The sequence below is a fragment of the Chenopodium album genome, chromosome 26 (assembly GCF_948465745.1).
Source record: "Chenopodium album chromosome 26, dcCheAlbu1.1, whole genome shotgun sequence".
In the NCBI taxonomy this organism is placed as follows: Eukaryota; Viridiplantae; Streptophyta; class Magnoliopsida; order Caryophyllales; family Amaranthaceae; genus Chenopodium; species Chenopodium album.
In genome coordinates, this window is record NC_137859.1 from 6,503,823 (window position 1) to 6,524,625 (window position 20,803).

A 20,803-nucleotide genomic window follows, 5' to 3' on the forward strand; every position below is an offset into this window, starting at 1 on the left:
TATAAAACTTCCACAACAATCCTCTTCCTCTAACTTCACAAAAAACATAGTAAAGATGAGGATTGTACTATTGTAGTCCCCATTGTGGCCTTGTGGGTGCTCTTATAGTATAAGCCAAAAGGTATATATATGTCAGGGACTATTTTTTTTAAAACTAGGGTTTTCACGCGCGCGCGTTGCGCGCGAAGCAATGTAGTGTCATTAGTGAATGAGACCGGACGTGTGACTTTTTTTTTTCTAGTATGTAACTATGTATGCTTTTTTATGGACATTGTTAGTGAATGTAGATGTTGATAAATAGAATTGTATCTATAATTAGAATTGCAAAATAAAAAAAGCATATATACATGTTTGTTTAGGGTAATTTGGTATTAACTAAGGGCTTGCTCACATTTATTTAATTTCAGTTCAGTTCAGCTCCAATCAGTTCAATTCAGCTCAATTCAGCCCCCAATTTCCTTCTCTCATAAAATATTCATTTCAGCTCAGTTTAGCTCAGTAAATGTGAACAAGCCCTAAGTAGGTTTAATTGTATGTCGATTTCTTAAGTAAACTACTACTTTTTCTCAAAAAAAAAAAAAAGAAAAAAAAAAGTATACTACTTGTAGAAAGTGTGGGCTACTTGTAGTCTTATAGAGTTATAGGTGGATTCTTTTATTAAGTTATGGGCCTTAAGGGTAAATTGGATAAAAGCTTGGGGTAGATTTAGCCACATGAATTATTTTTAAGTTAGACAAAAGGCCCAGATTACTAATTTTGTTTAAAATGAGCCGGGCTAATAAAATTGTTACTTTGTTTTGTTCTTATAACGTAATCCGTAGTACGTAGTATTTCCCAATTTGCTTAGAACGATCTAAAGGAAGAAATGGAAAAAGACACCAGTCACCACTAACCCGTTGCAATATTCCATTTAACACACTGAATAGTAAGTATTTATAGTGAAAAATACAAATACATGGATTTTCTCGACTCAATTATCATTTTCATTGAAATTCTGCCACTAGATCATACAAGCTAGAATCACTCCTCTGCAATAACATACAATAAGATCACGAACTCTTAAAATACATTTATTTTACTAAAACACCTCCCTACTTTTTAATAAATAAACCCAAGCCAGAATACATCTTCCAAGCTTACGCTTCGCGGAAAAATTTGGCTCACCATATTACAGATACAATGTGAAATCTACAATATGCTGGCAAAATCTACAGACAACAGTTTATGCAAAAAGCATATTACATTCCGGCTTGTTCACAAAGGTCAAGCAGCTACAGGGTCTGCAAAACAATGACATAGATAAAAGGGTTAAAATAACGGGTCTTCTAATCAACTAACCACCAACATTAACATACTTGTTTATTTAAGTGTTCATAGGGCTACAAAATAAGATCAAATATAATGGTTATAGTTTCAGTGACACAGCTGCAAAAACTGAACTGCTTGCTTTACTTGGCAATCAGCTCTTTGTATCCCTTCTACTGTATAGCCTTGTCAAAACAATATTAGATGGATCATTTTAGGATATACTATGCATCTGCATTAATTAGATGAGCAAAATATTAAAGAAAAGCACTCTTGAATACAAGTAATAAGAAGCCACTTACTTCAACAAGACAATCTTTAGGCTAAAAAATTGAACATAGAAATAGATTCATTATTGTTGGTTCATACAACAGTCAAGGGAACATAATCAAAGAGGTACTGTATTTTCCATCCATAAGAATTTGATGAAAAAACCCAGAAGAAGAGTGAGAATATGACAGCTTCCTACCCTAACCCTAAATAGTAAAATAAACCCAGCTATTTGGCCAATGGCCATACACTACCAAAACACTTTGAACTACCCATTCTCAATATGTATGGCATATATATAATTAAGTTGACATTAAAGATAGAAACTCTTCTAATGCAGCCAGCAGCCAGAATGTTGCACGCGAAACATTCAAGGCAAAACACTGTCACAAAATCCGGCCAAAATATCAAGTTCATTAGGACCCTTGCTCAAACCAAGTGGTAAGACCAATGTGGGATGAGATCCTAATTATTAATGCCATCTAATGTCTTAGGTTTATAAACACCGACTATGCATACTTATAGACATGGTAGAAAGTACTTCGAATAATTTAATAGGAAGGCCGCTATAAGAAAATTTCATAAGTAAGAAAGAGGATTTAAAACTGACCATTGCTCCTTTGACTTGGGTGGTAACATAACTCTTCTGATCAGCGTCACCGAACAGCTTGGAGAGACCAAAATCAGTAACCTTTGCAGTTAAACGTTCATCAAGAAGTATGTTGTTTGACTTGATATCCCTGTGTATGATTGGTGGATTAGCAAGTTCATGCAGATATTGCAAACCTCAAGCATAGCCAAGGGTTACAATTGACCTTCTTATCCAATCCATTTGAATAGCAGATTTTTCCTGCCCAACATTGTATCATTAGAGATGACCACATATATTATATGAGCATCAAATGATTATCTGACAAAATTAAATTTACAAAGGATTATCATTGGACAAAGACAATTTTAGAATCATGTATCAAATAAAATTCCATACACATCTAAAAATCATGACATGTAACAGTGGCATCTGAATAGTAATCATGGTACCTTGCATGAAGTTCAAAGGTTAAGAAAGGTACATGAAACAGTTTTCATTAGTGTACCATTTGGAAGGAATTCATAAACCAATGTATGTTCTCCTTTGTTGAAGCTGAATCAGACTAACAAGTTTCACAAGATTCTTATGATGAACCCTTGATATAAGCTCTACCTCATTTTCAAACTCTGTACCTTGCATAGATCCTTGCTGAGATCTTTTGATAGCAATCATTTGGCCATCAGATTAAAAACTAATCCAAATCAAACTCCAACAACATGTACACTCTCTCATTGAGTCACCAGATTTATACTCATCAACTAATCTTACAGTCATTTTCTGAAAACCCCAAGAATCCCTTCCCAAATTACATAGAATAGCTCAAATGCTCAATCAACCAAACAAACAGCAAATTTCAACATTCAAGATCAAAAACTGATCAAATCAACCCAATTCAGTTCAATTCCTAAATCCTAAATTATAAAGAGTATTCGTTTCTTTATTCCTCAATATTCAGTAGAGTAGCAACAATCATTGACTTCCCTATCTCTTGACATTTTTCAGTTTTGGTGTCAAGATCTTTTGCTTACCTATTTTCTTACATTCTTCAGTCCCATTGAGAGTTTTAAGGTGCCAATGTAGGCAGCCTCCATTAAATCAAGTAGTAATTATCATATTTAAAATCAGATACTTTCCCTTCTCAAATCATCAAAAATAAGTTCACAGCCAAACCCTAGAAGGTACCAAATAATATACACACTTTGTAAATAGTTGAAGGATAGGGAGACTGAGATGGAGTGATCAAGTGAGCAGGGTGCATAGCTTCCTTAAGAGTTCCATAAGACAAAAGAATTTATTGGTTATAAACATATACATTCACGCACCTATATCCAAATTCAAGCAATCAGACAAGTAGCTGATTGCATAAGCTCTGAGTTCCTACCTTTAATATATTTGAATGTGCATATAAACATTGTAACAATCCAAGTCTGAAACGGTGAAACATGACTGAAAATATTATTAAATTGAACAATCCATCTGTAGCATCTGTAAGTGACCTAAGTATCGAAATGGCGAAACATGACTGAAAAAATTATTAAATTGAACAATCATATCCCTACCTTGATTAGCATCAATAATCAGAATAGAAGTTGATAACTTCAATATTTGTGGGCAATCACAATCAGAGACTAACCACTAATCTGAAAAAATACACAAAAAATATTTTTTTAAAAATAATGAGCAATGCAACACTAAAACATAAAAATACACAGGAAAATTGAAGTTCCCACATTGGAGATCGTGTTAAATTTAATGGTAAAATTAACGGTTGTTGCACAAATTTTGCGAGAACTTTTAATCAAAATCCTAATATAAGCCACTTTTAAATTCAATTTTTTATCAAAAAACCCGGAAAATTTGTTTGCATTAATGGGGTCGAATTAATTAAAACCAGAAGAAGAACAAGTAAATCGATGATCAAAAACTCAAATTGGAATATTCTGATTAATAATTGGGGAAAATAAAATTCGACCCATCAAAGGATTGATGATCAATTACAGAAATTACTTACCAAGTTAGAAAATTGATCGTGAATAAAAGCTAGATCGATGAGCAATTATAAATACATACGGAGATGAACCTTATCGCCTCTGAGATTCGAGAACTTGGCTTTCCCAAAAATCTGCCGAAACAAAGACTACTAATTAGGGGTTTAGGGCTTATGCTTTGATAATTAAGGTTATATACTGGTATTTGTTTTAAAATCATCTAAAAGCACAATACAAAATCCTCAATGTGAAGTCAGTCAGACAAATATTTGAAAGACTATGATGAAATGAAAAACATTAATTTTAGTATAAGACTATGAAATGAAAAACACTGCTTTTAGAATAATGTGAGTACCAGACAATAAGGAGGCAGTCATACCTTCAAGCATAGAGTGGATCCTACTTGACAGAAACAATCCCATTCACCTTCATTCCTCCCTGACCGTAGTTGTTTCGTTCTTCAGTTGCACTGAAAAATGATAGGTATGTTGATGAAACATCGTGGACATTAGTGCTGCCACTAGAATGTGGATCCGCTTTGTGCATATCTGACATCATCAAACCTCTCGCTTCTTGCATAGAATCCCTTGGATAAGCCTTCTCAGCCTGAAATCACATACATCAACCAGCAAAATTCAACGAAATTAACAAAATTTACACCAAAATTGATACAAAATCCAAAATTACAAACAATTTGACAAAATACAAGTTTGGAAATTCTCAAATTTCTAAAAAAAAAAAAAATCAGTTTTTTTCACCTAGTTCCAATTAAACCCGGATTTTCCTCAATAAAGTTCATATCAATTAAATATCTTTTTGAAAAAAATTAAATAAAAATATGTATTGAACTACAAAATCTCAAAACCCCTATCTACAATAGCTCATCATTATTTTACGTTATGAATTTTGTTTTGAATCTTACAAAAGCTCGTAACAAAACCCATCTCACCCCAGTCACAGCCCTCCCCAATTCAACATAACTAATTGATCATGTCATTAAACTTCTATATAACACCATGATTCCAAGCAGAATAGTCCCATCAATAGTTAAAGCCTTAAACCCTCTCAACCAAATGCCTTCCTTTCTTTAAACTTGATTCCATTATTGTTTGTTGTTCAGATTCATAATTGGCTTAAGTTTGTAAATTTTAATAGTTGATTTATACAAACATAAGAAACCATTTGATTCCCAATTCCAATGTACACTGGAGCAAATCAAATTGTATTCTATGTACACCGGAACAAAACACCTAAAAAACACCATCATCAACGTCTAAGCTAGCGCAAACAAGAGAATGTGGGGAAGTCTTGGCCAATATTGTACCTCAATTTTCAGTATCTAACCTATAATTGCCAATCATAATCGAAAGTGGGGAAGTTGTATTCAATAACCCAGAATATAAAAATTGAATTAATATAAGAAACAAAATATGCAGAATAGGCAACAACAATTATCATACCTTTTGCAATTTTGGATAAAAGACAATACAATGGAGACCCATTTGAATTAGACCCAGTTGACTCGGTGGTTGAGTTTGCTACTCAGATTCAACTGCTGCGGCCCATAGGCAACCAGTTTGCCTCCCTTTCCGGTGAATTGATGTTCTAGATTGCGGTGGTCACGCCTGCATCTTTTAATTTTCCCATCTAAACTAAATTAAATAAATTCATGAAGTGAATTAGAAAAATTAGTTGAAACAAAATATTATACAATTATTAACATTAACAAAAATACCCACCATGAGATCTATCTCATATTCATCTTGTCTGTGATTATCTTGTTCAATTGTTGGCAACCATGCTAGTTGATTGGTAGAGAGAGAAAGTGAGATGAGAAATCTGAGAAAGAAGAGGAGAGAGGAAAGAAAAAAGGAAAAAAAATTAAGCAAATTTACCTGAATCATAGAGAGCAAATGTAGAAGACGACATGTGGTATCCATCAAACAAAAATAAAAGCAACTCATCAAAGACATAAAATGATGTTAAGTTGCTTTGTTAGAATTCAGAAGGTGAAGATTCATTTTTTAGTCTTATTTGTCAACATCATCCATCAAGGAAGAGAAGAAAAGAGCAAAAAACAAAGTGACTAAGTTCAAGGTAAAAAGCAAGGTTACATGAATCATCAAAAGGGCAGAAGGTTAGTAGAAGAAGATATGTGATTTTCTTAGAATGAAAAAAAAAATAAATGAATAAATAAATAAACCACACATGTGAGCACTATTCATAAGGGGAACAAGTGAAACATTTTAAGGGTTGTAGAAAAATATTAATGAACATCTATACTAATCTACTAAAAAGATTTTCTAATAAGGTTCATGCGACATGTAGACCCCTCAAGGATCTCAACAACAATATATGGATGTGGTGGTTTGAACACTTAACCTTTATTTTTTAACACTTAACCTCTTAGAAGAAATATTATTATTTAACCATCTAGACTAACGGCTTGTTCTCATTGACTGAACTCAGCTGAACTGAACTGAACTGAACTGAACTGAACTCAGCTGAACTGAACTGAACTGAAATGCATATTTTATAAGAGAAGGAAATTAGGAGCTGAATTGAATTGAATTGAACTGAACTGAACTGAACTGAATTTCAACGTAAGAGAACAGACCCTAATTGTCAATATAGTGCACACAGATTTATGCTACAAAAATATTAAAGACATACTACATACAAACTAATAAATACCTAAAAATAGTTGTTGCACAATTACAAAAGTAATAGCCTAAGAACAACACGCATGCTATTCACTAGTCTATATCTATACTTATATATTAAAAAGCGTTTCAACAAACGTTTATGTGCCACGTGTGCCACGTCACTACTCAATATCCTATGGCATCGCGCCATGTCACCTCAATAATCCATGGCAATGTTAATTAAAAACGCATATAAAGAGTTTTGAACTCCTAACCTCATGGAGGAATACCACATGCCTTACCATTTTAACTACCAATTATTTATGTTCTATTTTTCCACATAAATGTATTTAAATGCAGAATACAAAATTGCATCGATCCAAACTCAAAAATAAAGACACACATGTTATTCTTTATATTCTCTTCAATATTCAACATTACATTCCAAATTAGTAATATTTCAAACACTTTATTAAAAAAACGAAAAGAAATTAGTCAAAGTAACATCCCGGCACAACGCCCGGGTGACACACTAGTTTGTTATTAAAAACAAGAGTACTTATTAATGTAGATAATCTCATACTAAGGTGATGAGATATGATCTTACAATCCTCACTAGAAACAACTTTTTTTTTTGTTTTTGGGAAATATAGTGGGGATAACTTGAGAATGATCCGTAAAAAAAATAAAATAAAAAATGAAAAATAAAAAAACAAACAAACACTTGAGAATGGAGTTTATGTTTTAGTTCATCTTATTTGAACTTATTCAAAAAAAAGAAAAAAAAAATGAATAGATCAGATTTTTAAAAAGTTTCAGATCGGAATAAATAAATTCTAACACAATTTAGGGCATTATCTTCAGCTTATTTTCAGTTCAGTTCAACTCCAATAAGTTTAGTTCAGATCTTAATTCTCTTCTCTCATAAAATATTCAGTTCAGTTCACTTCAGCTCCAATAAGTTCAGTTTAGCTCGGTTTAGTCAATCAGATTAGTCCCCTATTGTTTTATGTGCACGCGGTTTTTTAAAGCTAAACATGCTTAATTTTGTAATGAAATTTTTTTACGAAGATTACATATTATAGTAATAAAATACTCTCTCCGTGTTTTAATAAGTGTTACACTTACTTTTTTGGCAAAGAGCTACATTAAAATATTATATCTCTCTCCTCTCATGGTCCCCACCCAAACCCACTATTACTTTTTTTTTATTATATCTTTCCTCTCACATTCATTACTTTTCAATAAACTATTAACTCTATTGTCTTTCTTTTAAAATTTTTTAATACTCTAACTACCCAACTTACCTCTTATTTTATTTAAGTCAATTAAATTGCCTAAAACTAACTATGTGCCGGTTAAAAAACATGAAGGGAGTACAAATTGCCTAAAACTGTAACACTTAAAAAACATGAAGGGAGTATAAATTGCCTAAAATTGTAACACTTAAAAAACATGAAGGGAGTATACATTATTACGATTATAGGAAGGTCCCATTTGATTTAATTTTTTCATTATAGATCATCGTACATATAAGGTCAAACTTAATCAAATCAGATCACACCTGACCATCATCAAATACTCCCTCCAATTTTTTTTTTTTGTTTCCATCACTTGGTGATGCGCGGAGTTTTAGGAGGATAAAATAATATTGTGAGAGGGTGAATAATTTATTATAGTATAAGTAAAATGGGGACCATGAAAGAGAAAGTATTTGAGGGAGAGTAGATATTTTTATTTTATAAGTTGGGACCATGGAGGAGAAAAAAAAAACAAAATAATTTAAGTGGGGTTTAAAGTAAGAGAGAAAATTGATAAAATATAGTATAAAGTTTTCAAATAAGGAAGTGATGCATAAAAAAAAAAAAAAAACTCCCATAAAAGGGAAGTGATACATTTACAAAAAAAAAAAAAAAAAAAAAAAAAAAAAAAAAAAAAAAAAAAAAAACAGAGGGAGTAAAAAAAAAATCATCTACTGGAAGTTTACTAAAGATGGAAGATTTTCCACCAAGACGGGGTATGCATTGATGGTTCGTAAATCGGTGGCCTATGTGCCCAGCGTCCCAGCTTCTGATTTGTGGTGGAAACAGTTTTGGGGGCTTTCCCTTCTTCCCAAATTGAAAGTTTTTGTCTGGAAGTTGTTACATGACGCTCAACCCCTGACAGACACTCTTTACCATCGTGGGTTGCTAGTCTCCCCTATCTGTGTTTTCTGTCATCAACATTGTGAGACAACTTCTACCTGTTTAGGGACTGCTCTTTTGTATGTGTATGACAGTGCTTTTAGTTAGTAGCCCGTTGGCCTTCTCTCGTGCTTCATTGCAAGCCAAACCATTTAAGCTTGGTTTACAGATATGGTTGCATTTTTTAAAGGTAGTAAGCTAAGGACCTTAATGGTTTGTCTTATTTCGTTTCTTTCATGTGGATTGTTTGGTTATCTCGTAATCACAGGGTCTTTAGGCAGGCTGTTGTCTACCCGTTTTGGATTCTTCACCTGGCAGAAGAAGAATGGGTTTCTAAAGCTGCTGAGGCTGATACCTTTTCTCAGCATATTTCTTCATTCCAGCATCCCAGGGGTGTAGCTCCTATGCCTTTGATGTCAGGATGTCTCCAAGGGAACATATATGATTCCTTAGATTGCTGCCTTTTGCTTCACGGACTTGGAATATTCATGATAATTCGGCAGGTATTGGCTGGGTTTTTCGGGAGCGCCATTCGGATCGATCATTGGGGGTGGACTTTGGGTGACTAAGTCGTCATCCGCTCAGGCAGAACTTCAAGCATGCTTATAGGCGTTAAGGACGGCAAAGTGTAAAGGGTTTATTCGTTTGCAGATCTATACGGATAGTGCCTAGGTGGTTTCTCTTCTTTCCCAGACGTTTGCGAATGATATTACTTGTCTTTGGTTATCGTAGGCTATTCAGGACGTTGTCAAAGACCTTACAGCTTGTAGGATTAAGGCTCTGTTCTTTTAAGCTTCTGGGCAGAGCCAAGCAGATTAAATTTCAGCAGAGCAGATTTCAGGATAGCAGAGCAGAGGCGAGTAGAGCAGATTTCAACATTATTATTAATACTATTATTAATAATGTTATTATTATTAATGTTGTTGTTGTTGTTGTTGTTGTTGTTGGTAAGTGCATATACGATTTAGGTGAGTGAAAACATAAATATATGTGTACCATATTTAACATATGTTAATAGTAGAAAGATAAAAGACAACGGTTTACTTATATTTATTTCACAAAAAATTTAAAATAAAATGATTTAATGAGTAATAATGATTTTACTGATAAATTTGTCTTAATCATATATTTCTAACCTAAAAATAATAATAATACTAGTTCATTGCCCGAGCAACGCTCGGATATTCACGGGGAAAAAACTATATTTATATATTATTATAAGTTTGTATTTGTTTATACATTGTGTATATTTTTAATATTTTATTTATGTAAATTTGTTGTATTGTTCTATTATTTAGGCTTTTTTTTTTTTTTTTTTTTTTTTTTTGAAAAGGTTGTTTATTTTTTTCTCAACAATTATCTTTTTATTTTCTAAGGAAAATAATATAAAAAACAACCTCTTATTTGTTTTTTTTTAATAAATTCTTAAAATGTATGGAAAGATTTGAAAAATAATTCAATTCAATGAACTAACAATTAATACCCACATAAAATGTTTCTACACATTGCGATTCTAATATCAAATGTTTAAATTATTAATTTTTATTATTATCATTATTTATTATTTTGAAAGAATTTTTATAATTATTAGAAATTATTAATAAATGATATTATTAAATTTTAATTCTTAATAGTTTGAATTATCAAATATTATTATTGATAATAATTATTATTATGATTAATAAATATAAATTATTATTAATATATATAATTATTTTTAATATTAATAATTATTATAATTATTCAAAATAATAAATTATTATCATCAATACAATATTAATTATTATTATTGAATATTAACTAGTTGTTATTATTAATTATTATTTGAAAATAAAGCAGAGCAGAACTGAGGCGAGCAGAGCAGAGCAGATTTGATTTGAGTAGAGCAGAGCAGAGCAGCTTTAAAGAATGGGGCCAAAGAAGGTTCCTCGTTCTTGGGTATCCCCGGCTCATTGGCTTGCAGCTCAAGCTTGTCGTTGTCTTTTACTGTCTTGGTCTTTTTAAGAGTCTGTTTCTTAGCTATTTTTTTCTTCTTTGTTAGGCCCTGTTCTTTTCACCTTAAAAAATAATATTAAGTAAAAATAATTTCAGTTCAGTAAAAATAAGTTCAGTTCAGTAAAATTAATTTCAATTCAGTAAAAATAATTTCAGTTCAGTAAAAATAAGTTCAGTTCAGTAAAATTCGGTTTTCTTAAAGAAGAATTATAATAGAAAATCAGTAAAAATAATTTCAGTTCAGTAAAAATAATTTAATTTCAGTAAAAATAATTTCAGTTCAATAAAATTAAGTTCAGTTCAGTAAAAATAAGTTCAGTTAAAAAAATAATAAAAAAAAATAAAAAAAATTGAACTAAACAAATCCTTGTCACAAAGTCCAACAAGACCAACATTGCATAAAGTATCTTGATGATAAGCCAGTCAAGTGCTCCGAACCTACCGCAATATAAAAAGCATAATCCTCTCATCGTTGAGTATCACATACCCTCATTTCCATCCCCAACTCCCCAAGAAGGCCAATTCACAGGTAACTTTTCTTATCTGTGCTCAGTTTAGCTTTCTGGGTTTACTGGTTTAATTCTTGCTGTTTTTAATATACTAGTAATAATATGCTACAAAATATACGAAATATATATTTTTTTTATCGGTGCAAATATGTAACAAAACATTTTTGTTAGGATCGTTTTATGCAAGATGTTTTGTTTTTATTTGGTTCTTATGCTTTGGATAATCTCTGACTAGTACAAAATTCGAACCAAAAAAATATTTTGACCAAACCTAAAATTAAAAATTAAACTTAGAATTGGGTATTTTATTAGTATTTCCTGGTAGTTTCCTAAATTTTTTTGCAGCTTTAAATTGTATAAAGTTGCAAACCGTGTCTTTTTTGCTTTCACACGATCGCTTCTCCAGTTTTCCTAAGATACTCCGTAGTTGATTTGGAAAAACAAATTCACGCTTTAATTAGTGGTATTTTTATTTACTTTGTCCCAAATTAAATGACAAACATTTAAAAAAAAATATCAAAAGTTACCTCTGTATATAAGTTACCATCATATAAATAAAAGTTAATGAAACTTATTAACCTTGTATTACTGTATATCGAAAGTATACAAAAATTTTTGCAAATTAACTTGTCATTTTCTTTGTGTTTTTTTAAACTTTGAGTTTAGTTTACCGAAGTCTATATCTCGGAGAAAATCCAAGTCACTTGTCTAATTACACTGTTACATTTTTTTTCAATATCAAAATTAATTAGTTCTTTTAATACTTTGTTTTATATGCGATATTTAATCTGTTTCAAAAAAAAAAAATATGCGATATTTAATCACTGAGCATTTTTAATTTCATAATGATAAAAATTTATAAATATTTTATATGTAAAATATACATATTACCCATCCCATTACCCATTTCATATTTAATTATGCGAGTATATTATAAAAAAAACACACATTAAGGCCCTGTTCACTTCACCTTAAAAAATAACAGAAATCAGTAATTCTAAAGAAGAAATATAAAAAATAATTAGTTAAAATAATTTCAGTTTAGCAAAATTAATTTCAATTTAGTAAAAATAATTTTATTTTGATAAAAATAATTTAAATTTAGCAAAAATAATTTCATTTCCTTAAGAAAAAATAAGGTGAAGTGAACGGTGTCTAATACCAATTGAATAAGACCCATTTCATTTTTTTCTTTATAAATCAATCCATTAAAATTTAAATCACATCTAACAAAATTGGGATGGATGGACTTCGTTTTATTTATTTACTAAACTAGATGAAGCCCCAAATGCGCGGTTTATATGTGTTTTTATATTATTTAACAATAATGAGGGTAAATGATTAAATAAACCTCACTTAGGGGGGAAGGGGGGGGGGGGAAACACTGTTATAACTCAAGCACTAAAAAGGTGAAAATTATTGTCAATAAATGAATATCAATCAAGCAACAAATTTTTTTTTTTTTTGAAAATTTCAGTAGAGAAAATATTGGAAATTTTATTATTATTTTCTTTTGCAAATTGACACAACTCTTGCTAGCAAAGGTAAAAAAAAAAAAAAAAAAAAAAAAAAAAAAAAAAAAAAAAAAAAAAAAAAAAAAACTGATGTGTCCTTTTTTGTTTAGATAAATTATTATACAGGATTCAATGTCAAAGGAATGGAATATGGCTTCTGATTTGATTTGGGGGAGATTGAGGAATTTAAGTGAAAAACTTGAGAACATGGAAAACCAAACTAATTTTGGGGTTGCATCTGACAATTTGAGGAAAAATTATGTTGTTCAATCTTGTGGAAAGCATCAGAGAGAGGAAAGGGTGGCATTAGGAGTCAGGTCTATGGTAGGCAAAGTGAGCTTGGAAAATCTTGAAAAGATAATGAGTTGGTTGAACAATGATAAGATTGACAAAATTGGTGTGTTTGGGATGGGTGGTTGCGGCAAGACTACCCTTGCTATCCACGTTTATAACCGACTTTTACAGAGTGAGCTTCCATATGTTCTTGTGTGGGTGACTGTGGGGATGGGTTTCGATGTTCACAAATTGCAACTGTGCATTTCAAGCGCAGTTGGTCTTGACCTTGATCAGGAGAAAGACGAAACCAGGAGAGCGGCTATGTTGCATAATTTTTTGGCAAAGAAAGTAAAATATGTGTTGTTCCTTGACAATTTGTGGGACCATTTCTCCTTTGAGAAGGTTGGGATCCCATTCTCTGGTGCATGTAAGGTGATCATAACAACTCGAATGTTGAGCGTTTGTGGGAGAATAGGTTGCAAAAAGACAATTAAGATTGGCATGCTTGGATCTTGTGAAGCATGGGAGTTGTTTTGCAGTGTACTTGGACATGGGAGTTGTGAAGCATTGACTTCTGATGACATTGGGCACGTAGCAAGGCTTATTTGCCAGGAGTGTGCAGGCCTCCCAATTTCCATTGTTCATTTGGCGAGGAGTTTAAGGGGGGTGAATAGTGTTTCTGAGTGGAAACTTACTCTTCATAGACTCAGAGGAATTCCCAAAGAGCATGAATTACTGATAACCACAGATTTATTTTTGAAATTGCATTGGTCTTATGCAAAGCTGACCAATGCAACAATCAAGCTTTCTCTTTTGTATTGCACTTTGTATCCTAAAGACTGCAAGATCCCGAGAGAAGAGTTGATACGACTTTGGATTTCTGTGGGTCTGATAGAGGAGGTGTCGTCTTTGCAAGCGCAATATGACAAGGGTCACACCATAATAAATAAACTTGTGGACTGCAGCTTGCTGGAATCCTCTGAAGCGAATCATTTTGTGAAGATGCATGATGTGATCAGGAATATGGCTATTAGAATTACCAGGCAAAATATTAGACCACAGTTTTTGGTCAAATGTGGTGCACAGTTTAAAGACCTGGCGGAAGCACTGGCATTCAAGGAAGATTTCCATGCTGTCTCACTGGCAAGAAATGAAATTACAGATATTCCTTTAGGCACTTTCCCAAAGTATCCCAAGCTTTCAGTCTTGCTATTGCAGCACATCCCTTTGAAAAATGTTCCTGCGTCGTTCTTTTTGAATATGCCTAGTCTCTTTGTCCTTGATCTGTCAAGTACTAGCATTCAGAGTCTACCTGACTCAATTAGTGATCTGCAGAGTCTAAAAAGCTTACTTCTTCGTTGTTGTCAGAAGCTTACATACGTGCCTTCATTGGCTAACTTGAATGCTTTGCGAATCTTGGACCTAGGTTACAGTGCCATTAAACGAATTCCTTATGGTATAGAGAAGCTAACCATGCTGAGAGAACTTGATCTCTCTGGTTTTCACAAATTAAAGGAATTGAATTATGGGTTGATTGCCAGGCTGCCTGCATTGAAGCGTATATCATGCTATGTTATGGGGATCTTGCAACAGTTGAATAATCTAAGGTCCCTGGAGATTCTTGATGCAACATTCCATGACATTAGTGACTACAATTGTTATGTTAAGTCTGAACACTGGCGATTGTTGGATAGTTTCCATCTGCAAGTTGGAGATGTTGTGGAGCAAGAGAAGAAATCTTACAAAGAAGTGTGGCATTATTGCAATATAGTATCCTTTTATGGGTGTTCTTTTGCTGCTGAAAGAGAACAGCTAGTCCTACCGGAAAATCTCAATCAGTTGCACATAAACAATTGTGAAGGTCTAGGCAGCCTGTGTGATATGCTGAACTGGGATAGTTCAAGTTACAAAAATGTCCATCCAGGATATTCTCAAGGTTATGACACAGAACGTAAAAAATTGTACTGGGAAAATTCCAAGCTGCACAACTCGAAACATCACTTAGATGGAGATGTAAAAAGTGGTAGACTCCTTCCGAACCTAGAAATATGTACAATTAGTAGGTGCCATGATATTGAGAAGTTATTCACCCCTACGCAAATTATGGGTCTTGAAAGTCTTGAAATATTGGAAATAAGGGACTGTTCTGAGTTGAAGGAATTGATTTCAGACGAAGATTGTAACAGTCCTAACAGATCCCCATTTGAATGTAGCCCTCACACTTTTAAGTTGCCAAATTTAAGAAGGTTAGAGCTGACAAAGTTGCCGATGCTTTCCAGCATCTACAGGGGGGTATTGCTCTGCACCTCTTTACAGTCAATTCTGGTTGATGACTGTCCCCAATTGACGCGGCTCCCATTCTCCTTTTTCTTGGATGATCAACACAAAGTTCTTCTGCCAATGCTTCAACAAATTGAAGGACCGGATGAATGGTGGGATTCATTACAACTAAACCGAACTGATACTAAATTATCACTGCAAACTCTATTCAGATCAAAAAATACTACACTGGGGGTTTCAGAATCTGTATGTGATCAGAGTCCTTGATTGTTGGCCTTGAAGATGCGCATGAGTGCAGGTCACGGTAACAATTTTACTTCCATTATTGCATAATACCAAATTATGTGAAAGTTTCCTGGTATCCAGTTATCCACCACTCAACCTTAGATATTTCTTATTTAATTTACTGCATCAAATCCTTTTTAGAACACACCCAAGACCTGTGGTGGATGTTGTGTTTTATCTCCCTTGTAGGGGCTGAAAATATGAGTTTACTTTAAATTATTGACCTGAAATTGATCATTTGTTTACCCCCTGTTTTTTTTTTTTTTTTTTTGGGTCATGGCTTAAATAAAATAAAATAAACTAATCATAAAGAAGCATAATTTTGGAATTACATTGTGGGTGGAATTGTAAACTAGTCCAGGGTCCTCTAATTTTAAAGTGGAAATTTCAGAGAAATGAGGCTTAATGAGGCGTTTGATGGGTCAAATGCGGTAAAAAAGGAGAAGGAAAACAGGAGAGAATGAGAAGGTTTGTGGCTTGGAGATAACCAACACTATTTCACTATGCTACAGTTATAATCTTATTATGCTACATTATGCTACATTATGGCTTGGAGAAGGTTTGTGGCTTGGAGATAACCTCTACCTTATTAGATGTACAGTTATAATCTTATTGCTTGTGTTTAGACCTTTTTTGTCATGCTAACTCTCGATAGCATCTTAAAGGACAACTTAGCTGAAAGCTTAAGCAGGGTTAAAGCCCAAAATCAGTTTATATACTCTATTATTTTACAATGTTACTTCTGTAAATGTATGAAAGCTATGCTTTTTTGTATTTTTTTGAAGTGAAGATTGTACTATATATTGCTTTTCCTTTTATAATGAGTGCAAGTTTTATGCATCTGCAATAGCCTTGGTTCATTCTGTTTACTGTCTATACATATTGTTTTTAACTTGTTATGGTGTTGCGATTTCCATTGAGATAGGTCATGTCCCATATAGCTGTAGATAATCGTGTGTATGATTGTCAACTGAACTAAGCCTAGTTCAATTTCTTAGGCAGTTGATTTCTTGTCTTGCAAAGGCCATAGCCTCTATCCCCCAACCTCATGTCTGATGCTGCACACCGTGCTTTTGAACTGAACAAATGCGAGAACCAATGTGAGGATTATGCTACATTAAGTTTGTTTATTCTTGCAAAGGTAGTGAGCAGTCATACCAAGAAGAAGTCGATATTGAATTTAGTTCCTCCGTTACATATTAGTTGCATACCCAAAGTTGCAACTAATATGTAACGGAGGTAGTATATGTTTTATTCATATTTACATGTGCACTGTCATATTAAATTTCAAGTAATTTTTGCCCATTATTTTCTGAGTTTACATGTGTTGATCATCAATTCTTTTTTGTTGTATTAATCTTCTATATTTATTTTCAGGCCAGCAGGGTGCATGATGTCACTACTCAGTACTGACATCACATTTGGCCTTGTTTAATTTTAGATGCGGTAAATAATGAGCCATTATTATGGCCTTTTGTGTAAATCTTTTGTAATTACTAATAGTAACTACTCTATATATGGATGTGAAAATAAGCCTTTGAGCTTCAAATAACTTTTCCTGCGCCTCTATGTTATGTGTATACGAGTATTATAAGACGGTGCCGCAGTTTTTTTTTTTTTTTTTTCTTACTCTCTTGCTGTAAATACATACAAAGTATATTCAACGGAGTACTTTGTATACGAGTATTTGCCAATAATTTTAGTGGGTCATTACTCTCATTAGATAATATGATACTGCAAAATTTGTATTTTTAACACTATTCATACACTTACTTCCAATTAATAATAAGAAAGGGAAGATATAATCATATGAGTTTTGTTGTTTGATTCATGTTGCAAGTTTTCCACTTCTTCATATTGATGTTTTAGATTGTTTGTTTGTTTTTGTTTTTGTTTTTTTTTTTTTTTCCTCTCTCTTTTTTTATGGCAACTTATAACAATAATATAATAACAACAATATAATAATAACAACAATAACAATAATAATAAGAATAACAATAATAACAATTAATAACAATTAATAATAATAATAATAATAATAATAATAATAATAATAATAATAATAATAACTCCCTACCCCTTTGCCTTGCTTTAAGACTTGTGTTGTTGTTTAAGCCTTTATAGATATTGTGCTTGCCTTGTTTTAAAGCATCCCCACCAAACCAAGAGACCCAAGATACATTTTCATCTCGTTGGTTCCGCTTGTGCCCGCTTCGAAGTATCGGCTGTCACAAGCCCCGACTCCGCACTCGTTGTCATCGTGTGCCCTTTAAGACACCTTTGGTCCGTGTTGCTGTGTGCTCACGAACCTCCCTTGAGCTAGGCTTGTATCCCATGTCAGAACACTCGGACCGTGACAGTTGGTATCAATAATAACAATAACAACAACAACAATAACAACAATAATAATAATAACAATAATAATAATAACAATAATAACAATAACAAAAATAACAAAAATAATAACAAAAATAACAAAAATAACAAAAATGACAATAATAATAACAAAAATGACAATAATAATAACAAATATAACAAAAATAACAATATTAATAATAATAATAATAATAATAATAATAATAATAATAATAATAATAATAAAAGTAACAATAACCCTTACATAGTTACATGTAACATCAGCTTCCAATGTGATAACACTATGATGTATTATGTAAATACTAAGGCTCTAGCCTTTTAATCTAATATATCTCCTCCTTTTGTTAAAAAAGTTACATGTAACATGTTGACTCCAGGAAAAGTCAAAACCACATACTTTAGTTTTGTTTGGGATGGTGAAAGGAAGGCAGGAAGCTGCCAGGAAGACTGCCAAGCTAAGAGAGCCAACAACCTATTTACGCAATAAGCAATCTTTGTTCTTACATATAGCCGTGGTAGAATCTAGAATTTTTTAAAATCTCCTATAATATTGCAGATTTGCAGGTATTTTTTCAGGAAAACAAATACTTTCAAGAGTTTGAGAATACATACGCCTTCTCTCTGTGGAAAATAACACTGGGTGTTGAGGGTCTGCTAATAAATTCCGAAGCTGTAACACCAGGTTTCGATTCTTCCACTATCATCACTTTGTCTTTTAAGTTTTAATGATAGCAAGTACAATTACCATTAAAATTGCACTTGTTTTTGTAAGCAAATTGTTCTCTAATCATTGTAGTCAGTAGCCCATGTGTTCATTTTTTTGGGAACGAAGTTTGGAGGGGTTCCATTTTGCTGAGGGTTGTGGACTTGAATTATCTGGTTTAATTTTTGTCGAAATTGTATTTAAAACTTGGTTGATCTGACCTGACTTGACCCGACCCAACCCTACCCGTTTGTCAACTTAAGGTAGAGCTGATCAAACCTGGTCCGCCCTGATGAAGTGGGTCTGATTCCGTATTGTTGTTTGTGTTGGAATGAGATTTGGTATGCCCCTGGTTTGATCCGACCTATGAACACTTCTAGGCTGAAGGGCTGTTAGAGGGTTCAGACTTGGAGTTGGTTCTATAAAAATTACATTGAGCATTTAAGTTTATACAGGGAGGTTTTTTTTTTTTAACCCTTCAATGTTGTCCTTCACCATACTTTGTGGATTGATGGGTCTAATGGTTATATTGTTTTGGGGGCATTGCCTTGATGAAAGAAAAAGAATTCTGAAGGATAAAACTGAATTTATAAGAGCCAGGATGCAGGACTTAGGGGAATTCTTTCAGGCCGAGCCAGGCAAGAAACTAAAGTCAGCAAATGACCTCGGCCACTGGATGGATGAAGTGCAAGAGATAGTTAAGAAATCGGAATGCTTATTAGGACAACAAGTTGGAGGATGGTGGAGCTTAGTAACTAGTTTGAAGATGAGATGGGATATTGACACATTGGTTGATGCTTTGGAAGTACTGGACAAGAAGGGTGATGATGTGCTCTCTATGTCGTATGCACGAGGCTCATTTCGTGGCAATTTATTGCCGGTGGAAGCAGTAGTTGGACAACTAGCTTCAAATACTTTGATGGAGCTAAAGCTTTTACTGCAAGATGATAAGGTTGGAAGGATTGCCATTCATGGGGTAGAGGGAGTTGGTAAGACCTTTCTGATGAAGCACCTGCACAATAGTGCAGTAAGGTGGGTTGACAGGTTTGATCATGTCTTTTGGATCACTTTCCCGGATCAGTTGACTATCAAGAATGTACAGTCTGCTGTTGCTGCTGCTGTGAACTGTGATCTCGCCAGTGATGATGACTTGAATGTAAGGGCTAGAAAGCTGTCAGATAAACTTGCAAGTTTTGTCAGCTTCGTTCTCTTCTTAGATGGTGTACCAGAAGTAGTTTTTTCTTTGGATCAGATAGGGATCTTTGTCCCTGCAGAAGGGAGCAAGTGCAAGCTAGTATTAACAACTAACTCTACCTTAAAATGTAGGTTATTGGATCAATTTCAACCGATCATAGTTGAGCCCCTTCAAGAGGAAGAAGCTTATGAGTTGTTTGTGCATAAAGCATATCTTGGGAAAGGGTTAGTACCTTATCTTGATGAGAATGATGACATTCCTTGCTCAATTTCTAATAGATGTTGTGGGGTACCTCGCAAAATTGTAAACATAGCAAATCGCATGTGTGGCATAGATGATCTCCATGAATGGAGATATTTGTTATATGAATTAGGATGCCAGACTAGCATTTGAGGTTGTTAAGTGTGACCGTATAAATATATTAAAGGCATTTGTTGTTCATTCCTTATTTGATCTTTTTTGAGAAATCTTCCTAATTTTGTCAGGTCAGATCAACAAGAAGTGAACATGTATATGTAAACGAACTAGCAGTTGAGATTTTCATTGGTTCATTTGAGATGAGAACATGATATGTAGCTCATGAGTGTCCATAGTTGTCATCTTCCAAGAAATGGTTTCAATGATATCAATAGACTCAAATAAATTTCTATGCACAGTTTAATTTCAGCCGAGAATTTCATTCAGTCA

At 33.1% G+C, this 20,803-nt stretch overlaps 2 protein-coding genes and 1 long non-coding RNA gene across 16 annotated transcripts; 2 read left to right on the forward strand and 1 right to left on the reverse strand.

Moving 5' to 3' along the window:
* Nucleotides 1-889: 889 nt before the first annotated feature.
* On the reverse strand, nt 890-6,230 carry LOC145617781 (uncharacterized). Of its 9 annotated transcripts, XR_014107790.1 has the most exons (7): nt 5,895-6,044; nt 5,616-5,807; nt 4,535-4,761; nt 4,179-4,289; nt 3,727-3,807; nt 2,186-2,425; nt 890-1,280 (listed from the first exon to the last, which is right to left on the reverse strand). It is a non-coding gene; the product is annotated as an uncharacterized LOC145617781 (long non-coding RNA). The 9 variants fall into 9 exon arrangements; XR_014107791.1 differs by lacking the exon at nt 3,727-3,807; XR_014107789.1 differs by having other exon boundaries at nt 2,186-3,807.
* A 5,098-nt stretch (nt 6,231-11,328) lies between these two features.
* Nucleotides 11,329-17,650, forward strand: LOC145617309 (putative disease resistance protein At4g27220). 6 transcript variants are annotated; one of them, XR_014107698.1, is made up of 5 exons: nt 11,329-11,507; nt 13,112-15,861; nt 16,234-16,310; nt 16,841-16,983; nt 17,220-17,650. XR_014107698.1 is itself a non-coding variant. In XM_081672001.1 (3 exons), the coding sequence occupies exon 2, from the start codon at nt 13,134-13,136 to the stop codon at nt 15,822-15,824; it is 2,691 nt and encodes an 896-aa protein (XP_081528127.1). In that variant the 5' UTR covers nt 11,329-11,507; nt 13,112-13,133; the 3' UTR covers nt 15,825-15,861; nt 17,220-17,650. The 6 variants fall into 6 exon arrangements, 1 of the variants encoding a protein (XP_081528127.1); XR_014107696.1 differs by having other exon boundaries at nt 13,112-16,310; XR_014107697.1 differs by having other exon boundaries at nt 16,234-16,983.
* Nucleotides 17,651-18,053: 403 nt separating this feature from the next.
* On the forward strand, nt 18,054-20,717 carry LOC145618264 (putative disease resistance protein At4g27220). Its single transcript, XM_081673042.1, has 2 exons — nt 18,054-18,900; nt 19,522-20,717. The coding sequence occupies exon 2, from the start codon at nt 19,523-19,525 to the stop codon at nt 20,507-20,509; it is 987 nt and encodes a 328-aa protein (XP_081529168.1). The 5' UTR covers nt 18,054-18,900; nt 19,522; the 3' UTR covers nt 20,510-20,717.
* The last annotated feature ends 86 nt before the right edge of the window (nt 20,718-20,803 follow it).

Excerpts from the sequence above, each read along its gene's own strand:
- LOC145617309 (XM_081672001.1), top strand. The coding sequence starts at position 13,134 with ATGTCAAAGGAATGGAATATGGCTTCTGATTTGATTTGGGGGAGATTG.
- LOC145618264 (XM_081673042.1), top strand. The coding sequence starts at position 19,523 with ATGCAGGACTTAGGGGAATTCTTTCAGGCCGAGCCAGGCAAGAAACTA.